At 35.6% G+C, this 17546-nt stretch overlaps 1 protein-coding gene across 1 annotated transcript in view; it reads right to left on the bottom strand.

The window, feature by feature from the left end:
- The window catches only part of LOC150109313 (solute carrier family 25 member 35-like), a 42919-nt gene extending 26992 nt beyond the window's left edge, over positions 1 to 15927 (bottom strand). Inside the window, exons 1-2 of the mRNA XM_090407329.1 lie at positions 15453 to 15927; positions 2042 to 2260 (exon numbers count right to left, since the gene is read on the bottom strand). Of these exons, the coding sequence (XP_090263455.1) occupies positions 2042 to 2260; positions 15453 to 15827 (594 nt within the window). The 5' untranslated portion in view covers positions 15828 to 15927. The remainder of the gene's footprint in view (positions 1 to 2041; positions 2261 to 15452) is intronic.
- Between the last annotated feature and the right edge of the window lie 1619 nt (positions 15928 to 17546).

Genomic DNA, 17546 nt, shown 5'->3' with positions numbered 1-17546 from the left:
ATCTAAGGATGCCTCCTCTTCTTCTTCCTCCTGTCACCATTTCCACAATATCATTGTCAGTTATTTCATCAACTTTGTCGTTTGACATCCATTCTGTAATGTCCTCTGCATTGACATCATCACAGCTCGTTATATTTTTGAGCAAAGAAACAAGTTTATCGTTTTCATCTTCCACTTCAGTTTCACACGGGTTCAAGGTTGAAATGTCCGCCTTCATGGTCGAAAAGAATTTTCCAAGCTTTACAAGTGATATGTTTCGAATCTCTTCCCATGCTTCGGCCAACCACCTTATGACATCTAGCAAGTCAATCTTTTTCAGAGTGGTTGTGCAGTCTTCATTATTATCAATCGCTGATATCAACACACTGAGAAGACGCCACCGATACTTTTTCTTTAGCATTTCAAGGACGCATCCATCAGCTGACAAACAGCAGTCACATTGGGTGGTAAAAATAAAGCTTTGATGTCTCCATCTGTGAGTTCGTCATTGGCAGGATGCGAAGGTGTGTTGTCAAGAAGTAGCACAGCTTTTCTTGGCAAATTGTTGTCTTTCAAATGTTTTTCTACAGTTGGTACGAATTCATTTCGGTACCATGCTTTAAAGATTTCTGAATTCATCCATGCTTTCTTTTGATGTGTGTAATATAGGGGTAGTGATTCCTGATTTTTCAGTTTTTTAAAAGCTCTAGGTTTCTTTGATTTTCCTATTAACGTAAGCCTAAGCTTGTGGTTGCCGGTTGCATTACTGCAAGCCAAGATGGTAACTCATTCCTTGCTTTTTTTGTATCCTGGTGCAGTGGCTTCTTTTTTTGATGCAAGCGTTTTTGTAGTGAGCATCTTATAATTTAAACCGGTCTCATCGCAGTTGTACAACTGCTCCCCAGAAATTCCCTCCTTTTCAATAAGCTTAAAAAGATAGTCTTTGAACAAACAAAGGTACAGCCTCTTTATCAGTGGATAAAGCCTCCCCACTTATGGTAATCTGGCGAATATTGAATCGTTTTTTACACCGATCTAACCATCCATCGCTGGCATTAAATTCTGAATCTTCTCCTTCTACATGTATTTGTCGCCTAAATTGCAATGCTTTTTCCTGCAATATCGGCCCAGTAACAGGCAAGCCTTTTCCTCTTAAGTGTTCATGCCACAAAAATAAAGCTTCCTCAACTTCTTTATGCTTACCTTTCAGCATCGATTTTCTTACTTTCATTCCACTTCCACTAGCTTGGGCAGCACACCATTTTTCAATTTCTGATCGATTTTTCTTCCAGTCTCCAACTGTACTTTCCTGACTCCTACCTCCAAAGCAATAGTTTTTGTCGTTGCCCCAAAGTGTAGTCACTTTATAATGCGTATTTCTTCTTCATAGTCACTACAACCTTTTTTCATTTATCACCCATTTCGTAATCTTTAATAAAAAAACAATGAAGCACACCAAACAACAATTTACTAACGTAACCAGGAACAGTGGCAAACGTATTCTGCACTTGTGGACATCCGATACACAACTGACGAAGCAGGGAAATCTGCACTCTGCATGTCTCAACTTGTGTTATGCATACGGCACGTAGGAGGATCGTATCAGACGCCCACTTGCAACGCCTTGGCAAAGTAAATTACAGTACGTATTCCTCATTTTATCACAGAGAAGTATTATAATTCTCTGTGATAAAATCCGAGCTCCGGATAGTCGAGAGTCTACTGCATTACCAAATTTATTAGCATACAGGATGGATTTATTATGAAAATATATGGTAACAAAATTTGTTATCAAGAAAAGTTGCTGTTTAATATTTAGCCTGCTCAGTCTCCTCTCCACAATCTTCTTTAAACTAGAACAGTTCATTTCTGTTAAAATAATTAATTCTGTTATAACAGAATAAAAAATTGAAAGGTAATGGCTTGTATGTAGATGAAAAATTAAGTAGTAGAGATGGTAGGTATTGTGGAGTGACTGCCTATGATGAGTCCTTGGAGGTTTACAAGGACTCATCAAGGACATCCACTGAATGAAATAATTTAAAGCAATAAATCAACTTACATTTGTTTTCTCCATAAAAGCTTTTGCTTTAGAAAATGTAGACAATTGTGCAGCAGAACCACAAGTTACTCTTACCATTGCTGCACTAACACCACGCCAGAGTGCTAAAGGGCCATGTTGAGCACAAACAGAACGAAGAGCTTCTGTCATGGTATGGTGCTGGTGTTGATAACCAACTGCAAGAGTGCCTGTTGACTTGGCCTGAAGTTGTGTCTTAACCTGCATTAAAAAAGTATGATGCCACTTTAGTATCTATATATTAACAATTTGACATATGGTATTTAACATGCTTACCAAAATTAAGTCCAAAAGAAACTAAATTATAATCAATGTTATTTTGAATAGTAGTAAATATTATATATTAAAACTGATTCCTTAGAGACAAATACCATGTCAAAAAAAATAATAATAATTATATATATGTATGTATACCAGTTACACTGCACTAGTAACTACTCTCACATTTGCAATATATGCTATCCATGTGAATGCATTAAAGGAAGGACAATGCAAGTTAAATATTCAAGTCAACTACAGAGTGAATTCAGGCAGCTCACAGGAAATGAATTAAATTAAATGATAGCCTGGGATGCATGACTGAGGGCAGTAGCCACATTATTAAAAACACATATCAAATCCTTTTCTGAAAATTGGTAATGTAAACTGTTTGCACACATGGTATTCTAAAAGTTGTAAATATTAACATTATTACAATGTGACATCTCCAAGGGTATCCCACAAAATCTACTGTTTCTGCTACTTAATTCCTCTTCAACACACACATAATGCCATCTATTGCCAGTCAATAGCATATTTTGTCTGTAAATTGAATGTATTCCCCTGCTACCTCACCTTCAATTGAAAAAACACATATAAAGATTCCTCTTACTGAATAAGAATCAAACTAAGGTCTTTTTCAACTGCTCTTTTGCTAACAGTCTTTTGGTTAAGGTCTAAGGTCTCTTGCAAAAGCTTTTGATAGACTGCCACACATCAAGCTGTGAAATAAGTTGAAACAGATTGGACTGGATAACACTCTTCTGAGTTCGACGGTGACTGGCTGCCATATAGGTATCAGAAAGTTGCATACGGAGGTGCAGTATCCTGAACGAGGAAGATCACTAGTGATGCTCTGCAGGAAACACCACTAGTTTTGTTCAATTTGTATATTAGTGATATTGAGATGGTGATATGCAGCTGTTTGCAGATGATGCAAAATTGGGCACAGCAATGAAGAGTCATGTGGATGTTATGGCCTTATAAGCTATAACAACTTGAACAGATTGCACGAATGGACAGGTGAGTGGAACTATCAGTTCAATGTTGCAAAGTGTAGGTTTTGAAAGTTGGTATGCAAAGGGATGCAAAGTATACACTTAGTGGGGAAACTTTAAAGGAGGTAGAGGAAATGACAGATTTGGACAAGGACCTGAAATTTAGGAACTAAATTGCACAAGTTGTGAAGATGTCACAGTGGATAATGGCAACAATGCAGACCTAACATGCAGAAATAAAGAGGTTATGATGCCATTGTATAAGGCCTTATATGGATTATTGTGCACAGATTTTGTGGTGACAAGGATATGTTAGAAAGATCCAAAAGATTCACAAAAGTGGTCAATGGCCTTTGGATGTGGAGCACGAGGACAGATTAAGAGAAGGTAAATCACAGAGCCTCGTGAGGAGGAGGAGAGATGATTGAGACAAAAGTTAGTCAGGAGTTGTTATCAGGTTGACATGGAAGAGATTTTTCATAAAATGGGAAGGGGGGGGGGGAAATAGAACAAGAGGTCATCCATAGAAACTGTATAAGGAGGGTGTGAGCAAAGGATTGAGGAGAAGGTTCTTTACATGGAGAGTGGTTGGTGAGTGGAATGCATTGCCTAAGAATGTAGACACATTGAATCAGTTTAAGGCATGGTTGGATGAACTGTGTGTGGGGGGGGGGGGATGTGTACCTTCCCCAATCAGTCTCTGACTTCATGGGGGTTGGATGTTAATTAATAATAATAATAATAACAACTGAAGGTTGCAATGCCCCATAATTCTTTACATTATGGAGGTGCAGTATTTATTGATTGCTCACACAATGCTTTTTTTTTTCTTTTTTTTTTCACTGTGTTGTACTTTTGTTAGTTTAAGTTCTATTTATTCATCCAGTTATATATGAAAACTGAAAATTTTATTATTAATATCTCTTTCCCCTTCAAAGATATGTGGCATCATAAATTATTTCAAGTCAAGCAAGCACACTGCCTTGAGACTACCAAAATTATACTCTGATGATATTATGATTATTACATATGGGCATCTTCAAGGAATCCATGGGCTCACTGAGGGAGGCCTTAAACACTTTACCAAGCACTAACCATCATTCACAGAATACCTGTCATTCTTCACTTTGTGAACTCATTTACAACAAAGTACTCATGACTCTTGACAATCCATTCCATGTGCACTACACTCCAAAATATTCTAATCATTATGCCTTGATAACCACAGTTTGCTCAATTTTCAGAAATAATCCCTCATCACACATTCCCTCTCTGCGCACTGAATTTCCTCTACATCAATCCCATAAAAACCTTTAAGTAACTTATATCATATTTCTCCTATTTTTACATCTCCCCCTTTTCCACCTATTAACCAATTTTTGCAACCCACAGAATTGCCATCATCTTGGTCACTCACCTCTGGATCCTCTACCTGGAACCTGACTTTACCTCAAAAATTCCCAGGTGATTACATGAATGCAGAGCTATATCAAAGCCTTATAAAGAAGTATAATAACTTCCTGTTTGCAAGTGTGTTCTTCAATAATTAGGTAACCGCATGAACTATTTTAGTCACTTTTTCATTATGCTCTCTGAACTTTAACTTGCAGTCCATCAGAATCCCCAAATCCCTTATTGCATCAATTTTCTGCAGCTAGTTGCATTAATATAATACATAGCTAGGGATTTTTTCATCCAAAAATGCATAACCTATTTTGAATAGCCTATCTACTGTTATGATGCTTTCTTTTGGGGGGGAGAGCAGGTTTCTAAGGTGCATGCTATACTGTATTTATTTTAATAATTTGTTCTATGCATACTTGTATTTCCATACTTTCCTCAATTATACTGCTTGGAGCAACTATTTTAGTACAACCTTTAAATTCCACTGTTTTACTTATTGTATCAATAATTACTAATCACAAGTTCACTGCAATTTTGTCATGTGCAAAAAGTAATGTGCTTATTGTTTCTTCTCTTATTTTAATTTCTTCTCTATGTCAAATATTCCATTGTTCCATTATTTCATTGAAATAGTATTACATCACACCTCCTTGGATTCCCAGGGCTCAGAATGTATGATCATTCCACTACACAAGGATACTACAAAGACTGATGTATCTAACTATGAACTATCAGCATGCTGTGAGTGGTAGTGAAGATTTTGGAAAAGTTGTAAGAGATCACATAAAGAAATGGGTTGGCAGAGAATCTATACTCTGCAATGAATAGCATGGACTAATAGAAGGTCATGTTTCAGTAACTTGCTCACATTTTATAATAATGTTATGACTGAGTTATACAAGAGAAGACATGATATTTTGGACTTTACTAAGGATTTGGAGGATACAGGATAGAAGATTATTGCAAAAGTATATTATTATTATTGCACCTTCCATGGAGTCACTCATCGTGGGAGGTACATTCAACTGACAACATATTTATCATGCTGAATCTTAAAATCCTCAACACTCCTTGCATTAACAACATGTTCTGGTAATGCATTCCATTCACTGACAGTTCTCCATGTAAAAAATCTACTCCTCATCCCTTTTCACCACACTCTTACATAACTTCCAGATGACCTCTGGTTTTTCCCCTCTTGCCTTCTCCTCTTTTTTATAATCTCATCTGGATTAATCCATAAAATCCTCTCGCTAACTTAAATGCCTCTATCATATCAGTTCTTTTTCTCCTATCCACCAAACTCTGCAATCTACATTTTTTCAACGTCTTTCCATAGCCAGCACTCCAAAGTCCTGATATAGACTTAGTCACTTGCCTCTGGTCCCTCTCCAATGTCTCCGCATCACACTGAAAACCAGGTGACTAGTTATGAACATAATTGTCCAAGTTTGGTCAGACCAGTAGTTTATAGAGTGATAAAACTACTTCCTCGTCCCAACAGTTAGAGTACTTCTTATCATAGCAGCATTATGATGTGCAGCTTTTGCAACTAGCAATATGCCCTTTAAACTTCATTCTACTCTCAACCATCAACACCCAAATCTCTAATCTCATCCACTTCCTGCAGTATGGCACCATCAATATAGTATGGCATCGTTGCATTATAGCACACATCGATGGTGCCATACTGCAACTTGCACTTACTGATATTAAAACTACAATTCCACTCCTTTGTCCAAGTAAAAAGTCTATTTAAATCTTCCTGAATGGGAATTAACATCAGCAGTGCTACTTATAATTCTTCCTAACTTTGCATCATCAGCAAAAAACTGAAGATCTCCAGTCAGTCCACATGATAAATCATTTACAAACAATTAAATAGCAGAAGTCCAAAAACAGAATTCTATGGCACATCACCCTCCTTTTTTGAGATACTGCTCCATCATACACAACCTGCTGGTATCATTTAGAGAGCCAATGTTCGATCCATCTAACCAATATACTATCGATTCCCATCCTCTGCAGCTTATACACCAACTCATCATGTGAAAAACTATCAAACGCTTTTGCAAAGTCCAAGAATATCACAGTATATGATTCTTCCTTATCTAAAATACTTGTTCCCTTATCATAAAATGCAAGTATTGCTAAAACAAAACTTACCCTTTACTAATCCATGAACACCATCATAAAGAATGTCACCATCAAACCAATACTGCATTCTATTCCTAACCAATCTCTCTCTCTCTCTCTCTAACACCTTGACCACAACCACAGTTATACACTGGTCTATAATTGGAGACTTCTATCCTAAACCCATGCTTGTGGAGTGGTACTATTTTGCATTCTTTCCACTCCTTAGGAACCCTACCCACTGCAAGACTTTCATTAAATAACCAGGTCAAGGGCATAGCCAACTGTGGTGTACATTCCTTAAGAATATGTGGAGATATGTCATCCATTCCCACAGTCTTATTAACATCTAACCCAAACAACACCTGATTCTTTCACTCCCAATTCTCCTAATACTTGCCTACCTTCTATATATTGCACCGCATCATTTACACCAGTATGATATACACTGATAAAGTGCTTGTTCGATAATTCCACTATATCTTTTGCAAGTGTTATTCTTCTGCAATGACTATCTACCAGTGTCTACCTACCATAATTATTCTTCCTGTTGCCATATAGCAGAAAAATTCCCTTCAGTTAACCTTGGTCTGACCACCCAATCTCCTCTCATACTGCACTTTATATTCTTCATGGATCGGATCACCACCAACTGTCTTGTACCTTCTCCATAGCATTTTCTTTTCCAGCACAGCTTGCATGATTTCACTGTTCATCCATTTGTCTCCTCTTCTATTTACTTGCTTAATCTTGGTATGTAGTTATACATTGCTTTTGCCAGATACTGCCTTGTGAGTTTCCATGCATTGTCAACATCTTTTCTGCTCAGCTCATGTACCCAATGTACTGATGCTGACTGACTACAGAGCTTCCTATAATGACCCACTTCATGCTTTTTTTTTAATTCTATAAAAAAAATAAAGCTGCTAACATCTTTATTCCCAAAAGGGAGTAGGCAAGGCCATTTAATGTTAACAGACTTTCAGGACTACTGCACACCCAGTCAAACCTAGACAACTGGCACAATGTCCCCACTCCTCCTCATGTTTTACTCCATTGTTAGGTAATCAACTAGAAACCAAACAAATGATAATGAGCGGCCAATCTACGACTTCTCATCAACTGAACTGTAATCTGTACTGGCTTGATTCATACACAAATAGACTACTTCAACATAATCAAATTTCATACAATCTGAAATATCACAAACTTAAACAATTCTGACTTTTTCCATCACGGAACTAGGACAAACAGTGAAAACTCAGTCAGTGGAGATAAACACCATTAATGTAAGAAGCATCAATGGAAAAGAAGTGGAGCTAGTTGAGGAAATAATAGCTATACTGTGTTATTTCAACTGATGTAACCAAAAAAAAAGTCAGCTAATGCCTTTTTATTCACGTATAGCGAGTAGGTGAGGCCATTTTAGCCCTATCTAACTTTTGGAGACTGCGTGGGCAGTTCAATCTTCACTGGTACCCAATCAGAGATAGCTGGCCCAAGGCTATCACTAATTAAGCAGCACACAGTGAAGAGGCAGCTCAACAAGTGCCGCCATCTCGTGGTCCCTAACACAATATATTTAATGTCTGAAATAGTGTGGGTTCTACAGTCGATTTCCTTGAGTTTACGGGATGAAAAACCCAAGTTTCTGGGAGAAAAAAACCCGCTTGCCCATGCTAGAGATCGACTAACTTGGGAACCGGTTTGAAACACCAAGTCTTCCTTCGTTAAACACTGTGGTGTGCAAATGCCACATCCACTGAGCAACACAGGCCTGATGTAACCAAAGCAAAGAAATTATTAAAAGAACATGCAAGACCACAGTAATAACTTTTAATTAATAAAGGTACAGATATTTCATACTAAAACTAATAGTACATCTTCAGTGTCACACAAACAGTTATAGGAATGGAATGGAAAAAAAAAACAAATAAATAAAAATAAAAATAAAATAAAAAAAGCAAAGAAAACAAAAACAGGTAAGATGTTAAACAACAACTTGTTATAAACAGGTAACGGTAATTATGATAGGAAGGAGTAGTTAAGAGTAATATTCAACACACTAAACATGATCTGAAGTAACAGCCAATTTCAATTAGTGATGTGGGGATATATTTCAAAATGGAAAACTAAGTCACATTGTCCTATTATTCCCAATTTGAATTTTGGTTCAACAAAAGGTTCTACTAAGGAAGAAGTAGAGGTGTTTATTTTTTTTTTTTTAATCATTCAATAGGATATTTGGGAAAACCTAAAGCTAATAATAATCATAAGTACCTACTAAATTTCTGTTCAGACATTAATCATTACTGCCCATTTTTGAACATAAAGATGAAAAAATTCACATGAAAGAATGGAATGCATTAAATTACAGTTTAATGATCCAGTATTTCACTTTTGTCATTATACAAATCATGAATCATCAAAAGAAAATATATATATATATATATAAAGAGAGAGAGAGAGAGAGAGAGAACTGTCACATGCACTCAGGCAGTATGAAATAAAGTGGAGAGGATTAGCACTTTAAGATACTCTTCTTAGGACTTTAGCTAGAATAAAGTCCTAAGAAAGATATCTTTTATGGGTAATCGGAAGCCTAGATTGTTGAATGAAAGGTCTACAAATTATGGCTTTCTACATCCTGGGAAGTGTCATAAAACCAGATGGGAGAGAAAAATTTTATTAAGTTAGTATTGATAATGATGCCTGTAGACTGGTTGAAGATACCAGAGTATACAGAAGGTTTGAAACTGATCACAACCCAATTTTAAGGGAGAAAAGATGAGTACCACACTGAAAATAAAAATGTTTGTGAAAGTTTATCACTTTACCAATGGCACAGATAAATATGAACTTATGTATCTTCAGATGCTGAACATGCAGTCCAGGAAAGGAAGAAACTGTAATGAAAGTTTCTAGCAAGGCACATGTTAAATAGCTAAAACATAAGTAATGAGAAGACTTCTGGAAGAATATAAAAAATAAATATGAAAAAAGAAAGCTACAGAGGCTATTAACGCTCCCCCCATAGAAATGGAAGAAAGAGTATGGTACACGGAATATGATATGATAAAGTGACATAAAAACTGAACATAAGGATATTCTGGATGTCTGGAGAAATTATGAATAATTATTAAATGAAATAAGCAACAGCAGAACACCAGATAAAATATGAAGGTGGGATGCAAACATGAATACATGTCAATACTAAGGTTCTTATAAGAAAAACAGAAAAACCTGTTGGAAATATGAAATACAGAAAGGCAGCTGATGTTAATGACATGTGACTAGAAATGTTTTCTAAGATAAATAAAAGTTATCAGGACTTGAATATCATTTTAAAAGAATGGCTCAAGAAACACAGGAATACAAGGATCTATATTTAAATAAGCTGGCAAAATGGGCAAAAGGTAATGGATGTCAGTTCAATGTGAAAAAGTGTAAAGTTATGCATTTTGGGATTAAAAGATTATCAGCTGTGTACTACATTGATGGAAAGGTACTCCAAGAGACTGATGAGGCTAGGGACTTGGGGATGTTGGTGGATAGGGAGATGAAGTTCAGAGGACACATTGCAAAGGTGTCCAAGATTGCACATAGGATTACTTGCTTATTGAAGAACACATTAACATCCAGAGATAAAGGGGTTATTATTACCCTTTATAAGGCATTCATACTTCCACATTTCGATTACTGTACTCAAGTCTGGTCACCTGGCTTCCTTGGAGATGAGGAGGTTATGGAGAGGGGAGAGTGACTAAGTTGGTGAGTGATGTAAAAAATGCTCCCTACATTTATAGATTGAGAGCTTGTGGATTGCAGAGGTTGGTTGATAGGCAGAGAAAGAGGGGATATGATAGAAACATTTAAATTACTAAAAGGTTCTTATAAGATTGATACAGGGGAAATATTTCAGCTGTGTGATAGTGATGGAAGAACAAGAGGTCATCCCTGGAAATTAAGGAAAAGTGTGGTTAACAAGGGTGTGAGAACTAAATTTTTTGCCTGGAGGGTGGTGAATGAGTGGAATGCATTGCCTGACTCAGTTTTGAGTTCTTCGTCTGTAAACGAATTCAAGAAGAGATATGATAGATATTGTTTTGATAGCTTGGGTCTCCCGCGATGAGTCTGCTGACTCCATGGAGATACCTGTAATAATAATAATAATATATTTAAGTTTATTAGATCTGGACAGAGCATAACAAATAGATGCAGGAAACGTTGTTCATTCCAAAACAACAATTAAATGTAAATGAAAATTAATAAAATTTATTTAGCTAATTAGCCTATTAAGGCAATATTTCATCTTCGTCACCAAGGTATCTGGCATGTTAAAAGAAATACTAAGCACATGCATGCAGATAAACAGACTGAGTGTGAAACATGAAACTCTAAAACTCTAATTGGTGCACTTTATGGGTGCAGTTGATGGAATCTTGCTACGGTCTCAACATGATGGTCTCCCAGATTTTTGGAAAAAAGAGGCAACCAAATTTGTTAAGATGTGGGGAATGCTGCAGTGCAGTAACAGATTGTAAACACAGTCTTTCTTTTTTATTTGTGTTTCTATATAAAAGGAAGGTCTTCCTCCCTATCCATGATCCAGTGAAATAATCTAATTAGCTAAATAAGTTTGTTTAGCTTATTATTATCTCCAGTCATGTGTTTTTTCCATTAAATGTGGACACAAGTCCTGAAGATTTATAGATTTATTTGAGTATATTATCTTCTATGTTTTCTCTGACAAACATCAACATGAATGATAATAAATGACTAAACATCCATAACAGATAAGAAGTCTTCAAGACTAACTAAACTGAATAATTGCTGTAACAGATTATGACAATCAGCAATAAAAAGACAAAAACTATAAAAATAGGCAGGAAGATTGAAAACATTAACTTGATTCTCAATAGAGAACTTATAAAAGAAGTATAATATTTTGGCTATTCAGGATTTTAGGAACGATAGTGAATGAAAGTCACATAAAGTCACAAGTTCATTTATGGACTTGTGACTAAAAACAGATATGAAATTCTGAGGCGTGAAAAGAGGGAATCAATATCAAAAGCATATTTTATTATTCTTATCTGAGACCTCCAGGGAGTCAAGGACTCATCAAGGGAGGCTATAAACCACCAAAACCAGTTGTCATACCTACCCTTAAATTCATTCACAACTCACTACCCCTAAAGGCAAACTATTCCATTCAATAACTGCTCTGTGAGAGAAAAATCTCACTCTTACTCATTTTTTTTACCATGAACAAACTTAACTTCTATGGATGTCCCCATGTTTCCTCCTACCTTCCATATAACAAAAAATTTCATCAAACGATATCCTTTAACACCTATTCAAAAGTTTATAGGCTTCTATCATATCACCCCCTTTTTCTCCTGCTAACCAGTATGCAATCCATCCTCATAATCAAAATCCCATAATCTGGATATAATCTTTGTAACTGTTCTTTGCATCCTTTTCACAGCTTCTATATTCCCTTCAAACCCAAGAGACCAAATCTGTGCATAATAACCTAGGTGTGGTCTTATCAAGGCCTTATAAAGAGGCAAAATGACTTTCTGATCCTTACGTGTCAAGGTTATTAAAAGATCCCTTGGCTCATCAGTTTCTTATAGCATAACCCTGCTAATATAACATGCCGCTGGAAATCTCATCACACCAAAATGCATAACTTTACACTCACTTACGTTACACTGACAGCCATTTTCGTTTGCACAAATTTCCAGTCTATTCAAATCATTTTATAAGTGCTGGATATCAGCAGCATCCCTGATTGTCTTGTCTATCTTTGCATCATCAACAAACAATTACATATCTCCTGTCAGACCCTTCCTAACATCAATGTATAGATGGAACAACAATTGCCCAAGGACTGACCCTAAGGTACACCACTGGCTACCTTCAATCTGACAGATTTACACCCACTGTATACCACTTTTCGATATCTGTTTGTAAGCCATCTACTGATCCAAGTGAAGAGTTTATATTCCAATCTATATTCTCTAGTTTATACAACAGCCTTTCATGTGGTATCCTATCGAATGCCTTAGCAAAATCCAACATTATCTTAGTGTATTCATTCCCTTTATCTAACTCGGTCAAAACATTTTTATAAAATATGAGTAATTGTTAAAACATGACCTTCCTTAAGTAAACCCATGCTAGTCATTGCAGAGTATAGCTTGTTTATCTACCCATTTCTGTTAAAAATTTTGCATACATATTAAAAATTAAGATCATAAAGGAACTCAACATGAATAGTATTCAAGAATGGGTGAGCATAGCTAACCTAAGGTTGTCACTTAAACAAAATGAGAAAAAAAGAAATTTAGAAAAATAGACATATTATGCCAGGATATCTGGAAAAAGACCCAGAGAAGGCCAAAATCTAAAAAGACTGATTGCATCAGTCTTTTTAGATTTCAGTTTTCTAGTGCCTTAGAAAACTGAAAAATATTGAGGAACTGACAAATAAAAGAAGCAATAAGGAGCACACTGACAAGTAAGGATAAGGAGATGGTGATACCACACTGGTCAGACCTAACATGGAATACTAGATCACCTAGTTTCCATTGTGATGTAGAAACACTAGCGAGGATCCAGAGATGAACACTAGCGAGGATCCAGAGATGAATGATCAAAGTGATTTGAGGACCCTGGAATGCTGGTGATGCAGAGCAGTTGAGGGGAATGTAGATCACAGTATTTTGCAGAAAGGAGTTTCAGAGGTGATATGATAGACACATTGCTAGTTACGTTGGTCTCCTCCAATGAGACTGCTAACTCCATGAAGGTTACTATAATAATGTACACTTAATTATGTAGCACTATCATAGTATCCTATATACCCCCAAGCGAGTGTATTTATCAATAAATGATGACCATACTCAAGTTGGCGAAATTAACAATAATAATAATAATAACAAAAACCTAAAATAACAATAACTTGGACATTTTTTAAAAAATTCCCAATATCCTCTTCTCTCTGAAATGAATCTTCAATAAGCCTATGTAGGAACAATCCAAATTAATCTATTTTACTTTATAAAATGGCTGCTTTAAACAGCATGGGCTAATTCTTTGACCAATTTCTAACTGCAGTAACTGTGCATTTTAGTGATTAGTCATTTACTTTTTATTATGACTTTTTTTTTATAATTATCAAAATATTCTTTGTCTTGTTTTAAACCTATACTCTTTTATTTGGTTTCCAGTCTCTTCCTAATTTTATTGCTCTTTTTAGATCCATTCTATTAATATGGTTATTCATTCTGATCTTCTCTTTTTTACATCTATTTGTTTATGGGATTCATTCTTCATAAATCTTTTCCTTTTTTTTATTGTATCAAAGTTTATTATCCATTTTTTAAAGAGTTTTCACTTTGTATGCAGTGTTTATCTGTTGTATTTTTGATGTTTCTATTCCTATTTCACATGTATAAGTTAACACAGTTCACACTACTGATTTATATATTCTAACTTCTGTTAGATCTTTATTTTTTCATATAGGTAAATTTAAATAGCCTGATATTTTATTAGCCTTTAAGGATTTTGCTTTTACTACATGTGTCATATATTTGCTGTTCACAGCTATTCTTGAATACTTAAATTTCATTACTTGGTCCAATATTTTTTCCATTTAGTTATAATTTACTCTTATTGGCAAATCTTTGCAATTATCAATGCTTTTGATTCCTCTGTTGATATTTTCATGTTAACACTGCTGTTTATCTGTTGGAGTTTAAATAACTGCTTTTGGAAATCTTCATTTCGTCCATAATTATGTTAAATAAACATGGGCTTTAACGAATCGCATTATTTGATTATTTTCATTATAAGGATTTTAGGCGTATTTGTGCATTATTTGATTATTTTCATTATAAGAATTTTAGATGGATTTGTGTTTACCTTATTATACACGATTATTTGTTTATATACAATACCTTTGATCATTTTAATAATTTGCAGTGGCACATTTCTTGGTGCAAGTACTTTCAGGACATCCCATAATCTGATTCGACCGAAAACCTTCTCTAACTTAATAAAAATCAAAATTTATCTTCGGTAATTCTGAGTGTACACATCATATCATAGCGTAACCCTGATTTTATATTTACATTTTTCATGAAACGCCCACGAGATTAGCAACGTGCGTTTATTGACTTTTCGTCCCTGCACTTCTTTAATACTATCAGAATACGATAAGCCTTTGCCTTTCGAAACCTTATTATCATCTAAAAATGTAATGTACATCGAAACCATATTCGGGCTATTAAACATTAAACAAAAACTACCAATTCGTTTTAGTCGATCATTCATAAGAATCAGATCAGATAAAATGGCAATGACAGCATGGGCTTTTCGATATGAAAAGAATATATATATATATATATATATATATATATATATATATATATATATATATATAATTTTTATTTATTTTTTTTTTTTTCCTCCTCATGTCGAAAATATCCAAACCATCACTGGTTATAACCCAGTATGTACAGATCTAATCTAGTACTAGAACAGTAATTAAGAGATCGAAATGAAATAATTAGTTCAGTTCTTACCATGTAAAATGGGCTACCGACAATAGCACCAACACAACCTGCAAATGCTCCTGCACTCACACTTCTCCAAAAGCTGACCTCTCCGTATTTGGTATGGGTAACACCGCATTTTTCCAAATAATCAAACGTCCCCAGACGCACGCCATTCATACACAGCTGATACCAAAGTGCTGGAACAAGCCCCTTTTGCAAAGCAAGAAGACCATCTGACTTAGCTACAGCGTAAAATGCATGAAAGGCATTGCGGTAATAAACAGCATAATGCCCCCGACTTCGAAGTTCACCTTGCAGTTGCAATCGTGTTTTCACTACCTCCAATGGATTAGTGATGACTCCCGCACAGCAGGCAGCAACACCACCGACCACAAACTCCATAGGGAAATCACACGGAAATTATATACGTGCCTTAAGGGTCATTGAAAGCAAAATGCTTTCAAAACCTCTGAATACAGGAGCAAACTTGTGCTGCACCTGACCGAACGTAAACTTTTACAGTTGCCATAAACAACATGTTATATTACAGCGCCCTCTATTGAGTACAAAAATCTAATCAAACCTTGATATATTCAACCTTGACCACATTATAACCACCAGAGAGGTTTCGCAATACTTGGGTTCTTCTAATGTAAAAAGTTACCTGCGTTACCACTTTTACGGTAAATTGGTATTTCAATCAATTTCCTAGAAAATACATTCGAAAATTGTCCTTAAGAAACGATTGCGGTATTTCCCCAGTGTGATGCACGTAACTGTCATTAATAACGTTAAACTGATTAGCAAGCCCATATCTGTTAAAAAATAATAATAATAATAGTGGAATAGACTATAATACAAGTACAAACATCTTATGGAATATTGCTATCAGTAAAGAATTCTTATTCATAATTCCTACCGGAATTAATTATTTAGTAACTAAGATCTTAGAGCCAATTAGTGCTAACTGACACATTCGTTTAATATGCATATAATTTATCATATGTGTGTGTGTGTGTGTGTGTGTGTGTGTGTGTGTGTGTGTGTGTGTGTGTGTGTGTGTGTGTGTGTGTGTGTGTGTGTGTGTGTGTGTGTGTGTGTGTGTGTGTGTGTGTGTGTGATACTGGATATATGACACAAGGGACTCCAAGTGGATACTGGGCAGATTTTTGTGTTAATATTATTATTATTATGATACTACCAGATAATATTATGAAACATTCAGGCTTATCAGAAAGTCGAGGAGTGATAGATAGCAGTTCAGTGGAATAGCTCGTTGAAGTGCCTGTACAGCTGTGGTACGTCATATCCACCTTCTGGAAAGCATGAAGGATTTTAAGGAAGATTTTTGGTGTACTACCCCAAATATTAGAACAGTCTTCTAAGGTTAGGGAGATTGGAGAACTGAATTTGGAAGCCACATAGGTGAAAAATATCGTTGTGCTTGAGGGAAAAATAGACGTCAAGTTTTAAGAGCAGAGGCAATTTGCAGATGATGTATTTGTGCCAAGAAAGGAAAGAGTCAAATAAATGTTAACCCAAAAAAGACACATCGAATATTGAATGTGGGTTAAGATTATTTTGCAAGAAAAAAAGAAAGAACAGAACTGTGTTTTGATATCATTGAAAGTGATTATGTTGTCCAAACATCATTGAAGAATAGCATAGAAATCAGAGTTTAATGCAATGATTGTTAAAGACGATGCTGCAGATGTTTTTACAGTGTAAGATTTATCAAACGAGTAGAAAGAATACAATGTACTGTTATCATCAAAGTATGGGAAAAAAAATTGGATTTAGTGAGAGAAAGCATTTAGATATCCCATTTTAACTTGGTTGTTAGGCTCAATAGTTTGTCATGGCTAAGTATCTTGGCTTCCTGAAGACCTATTTAATGCTCTAATAGAGCAGTTAATCTTATCTGCACAGCATATTATGACTCTAAACTGCATGGGTTCTAGTGGGATCGCCTATTTTGTGGAGTGAAAAGCTGAATATGAAGGAGGAAAAACCCCTTTCATCTGAGATCATCTAACACCTTCAGCTGAAAAGTCCCGATAAAGGTCCTTCAGGTCCTATACGGAATTCGTATAGTATGTGTCAATAACACCACCATTTTCT

The sequence above is a fragment of the Typopeltis vanoorti genome, chromosome 2, assembly GCF_054136105.1.
Source record: "Typopeltis vanoorti isolate ZY-2024b chromosome 2, IOZ_Tvanoo_1.0, whole genome shotgun sequence".
In the NCBI taxonomy this organism is placed as follows: Eukaryota; Metazoa; Arthropoda; class Arachnida; order Uropygi; family Thelyphonidae; genus Typopeltis; species Typopeltis vanoorti.
This window is presented reverse-complemented; position numbering and strand designations above follow the sequence as displayed.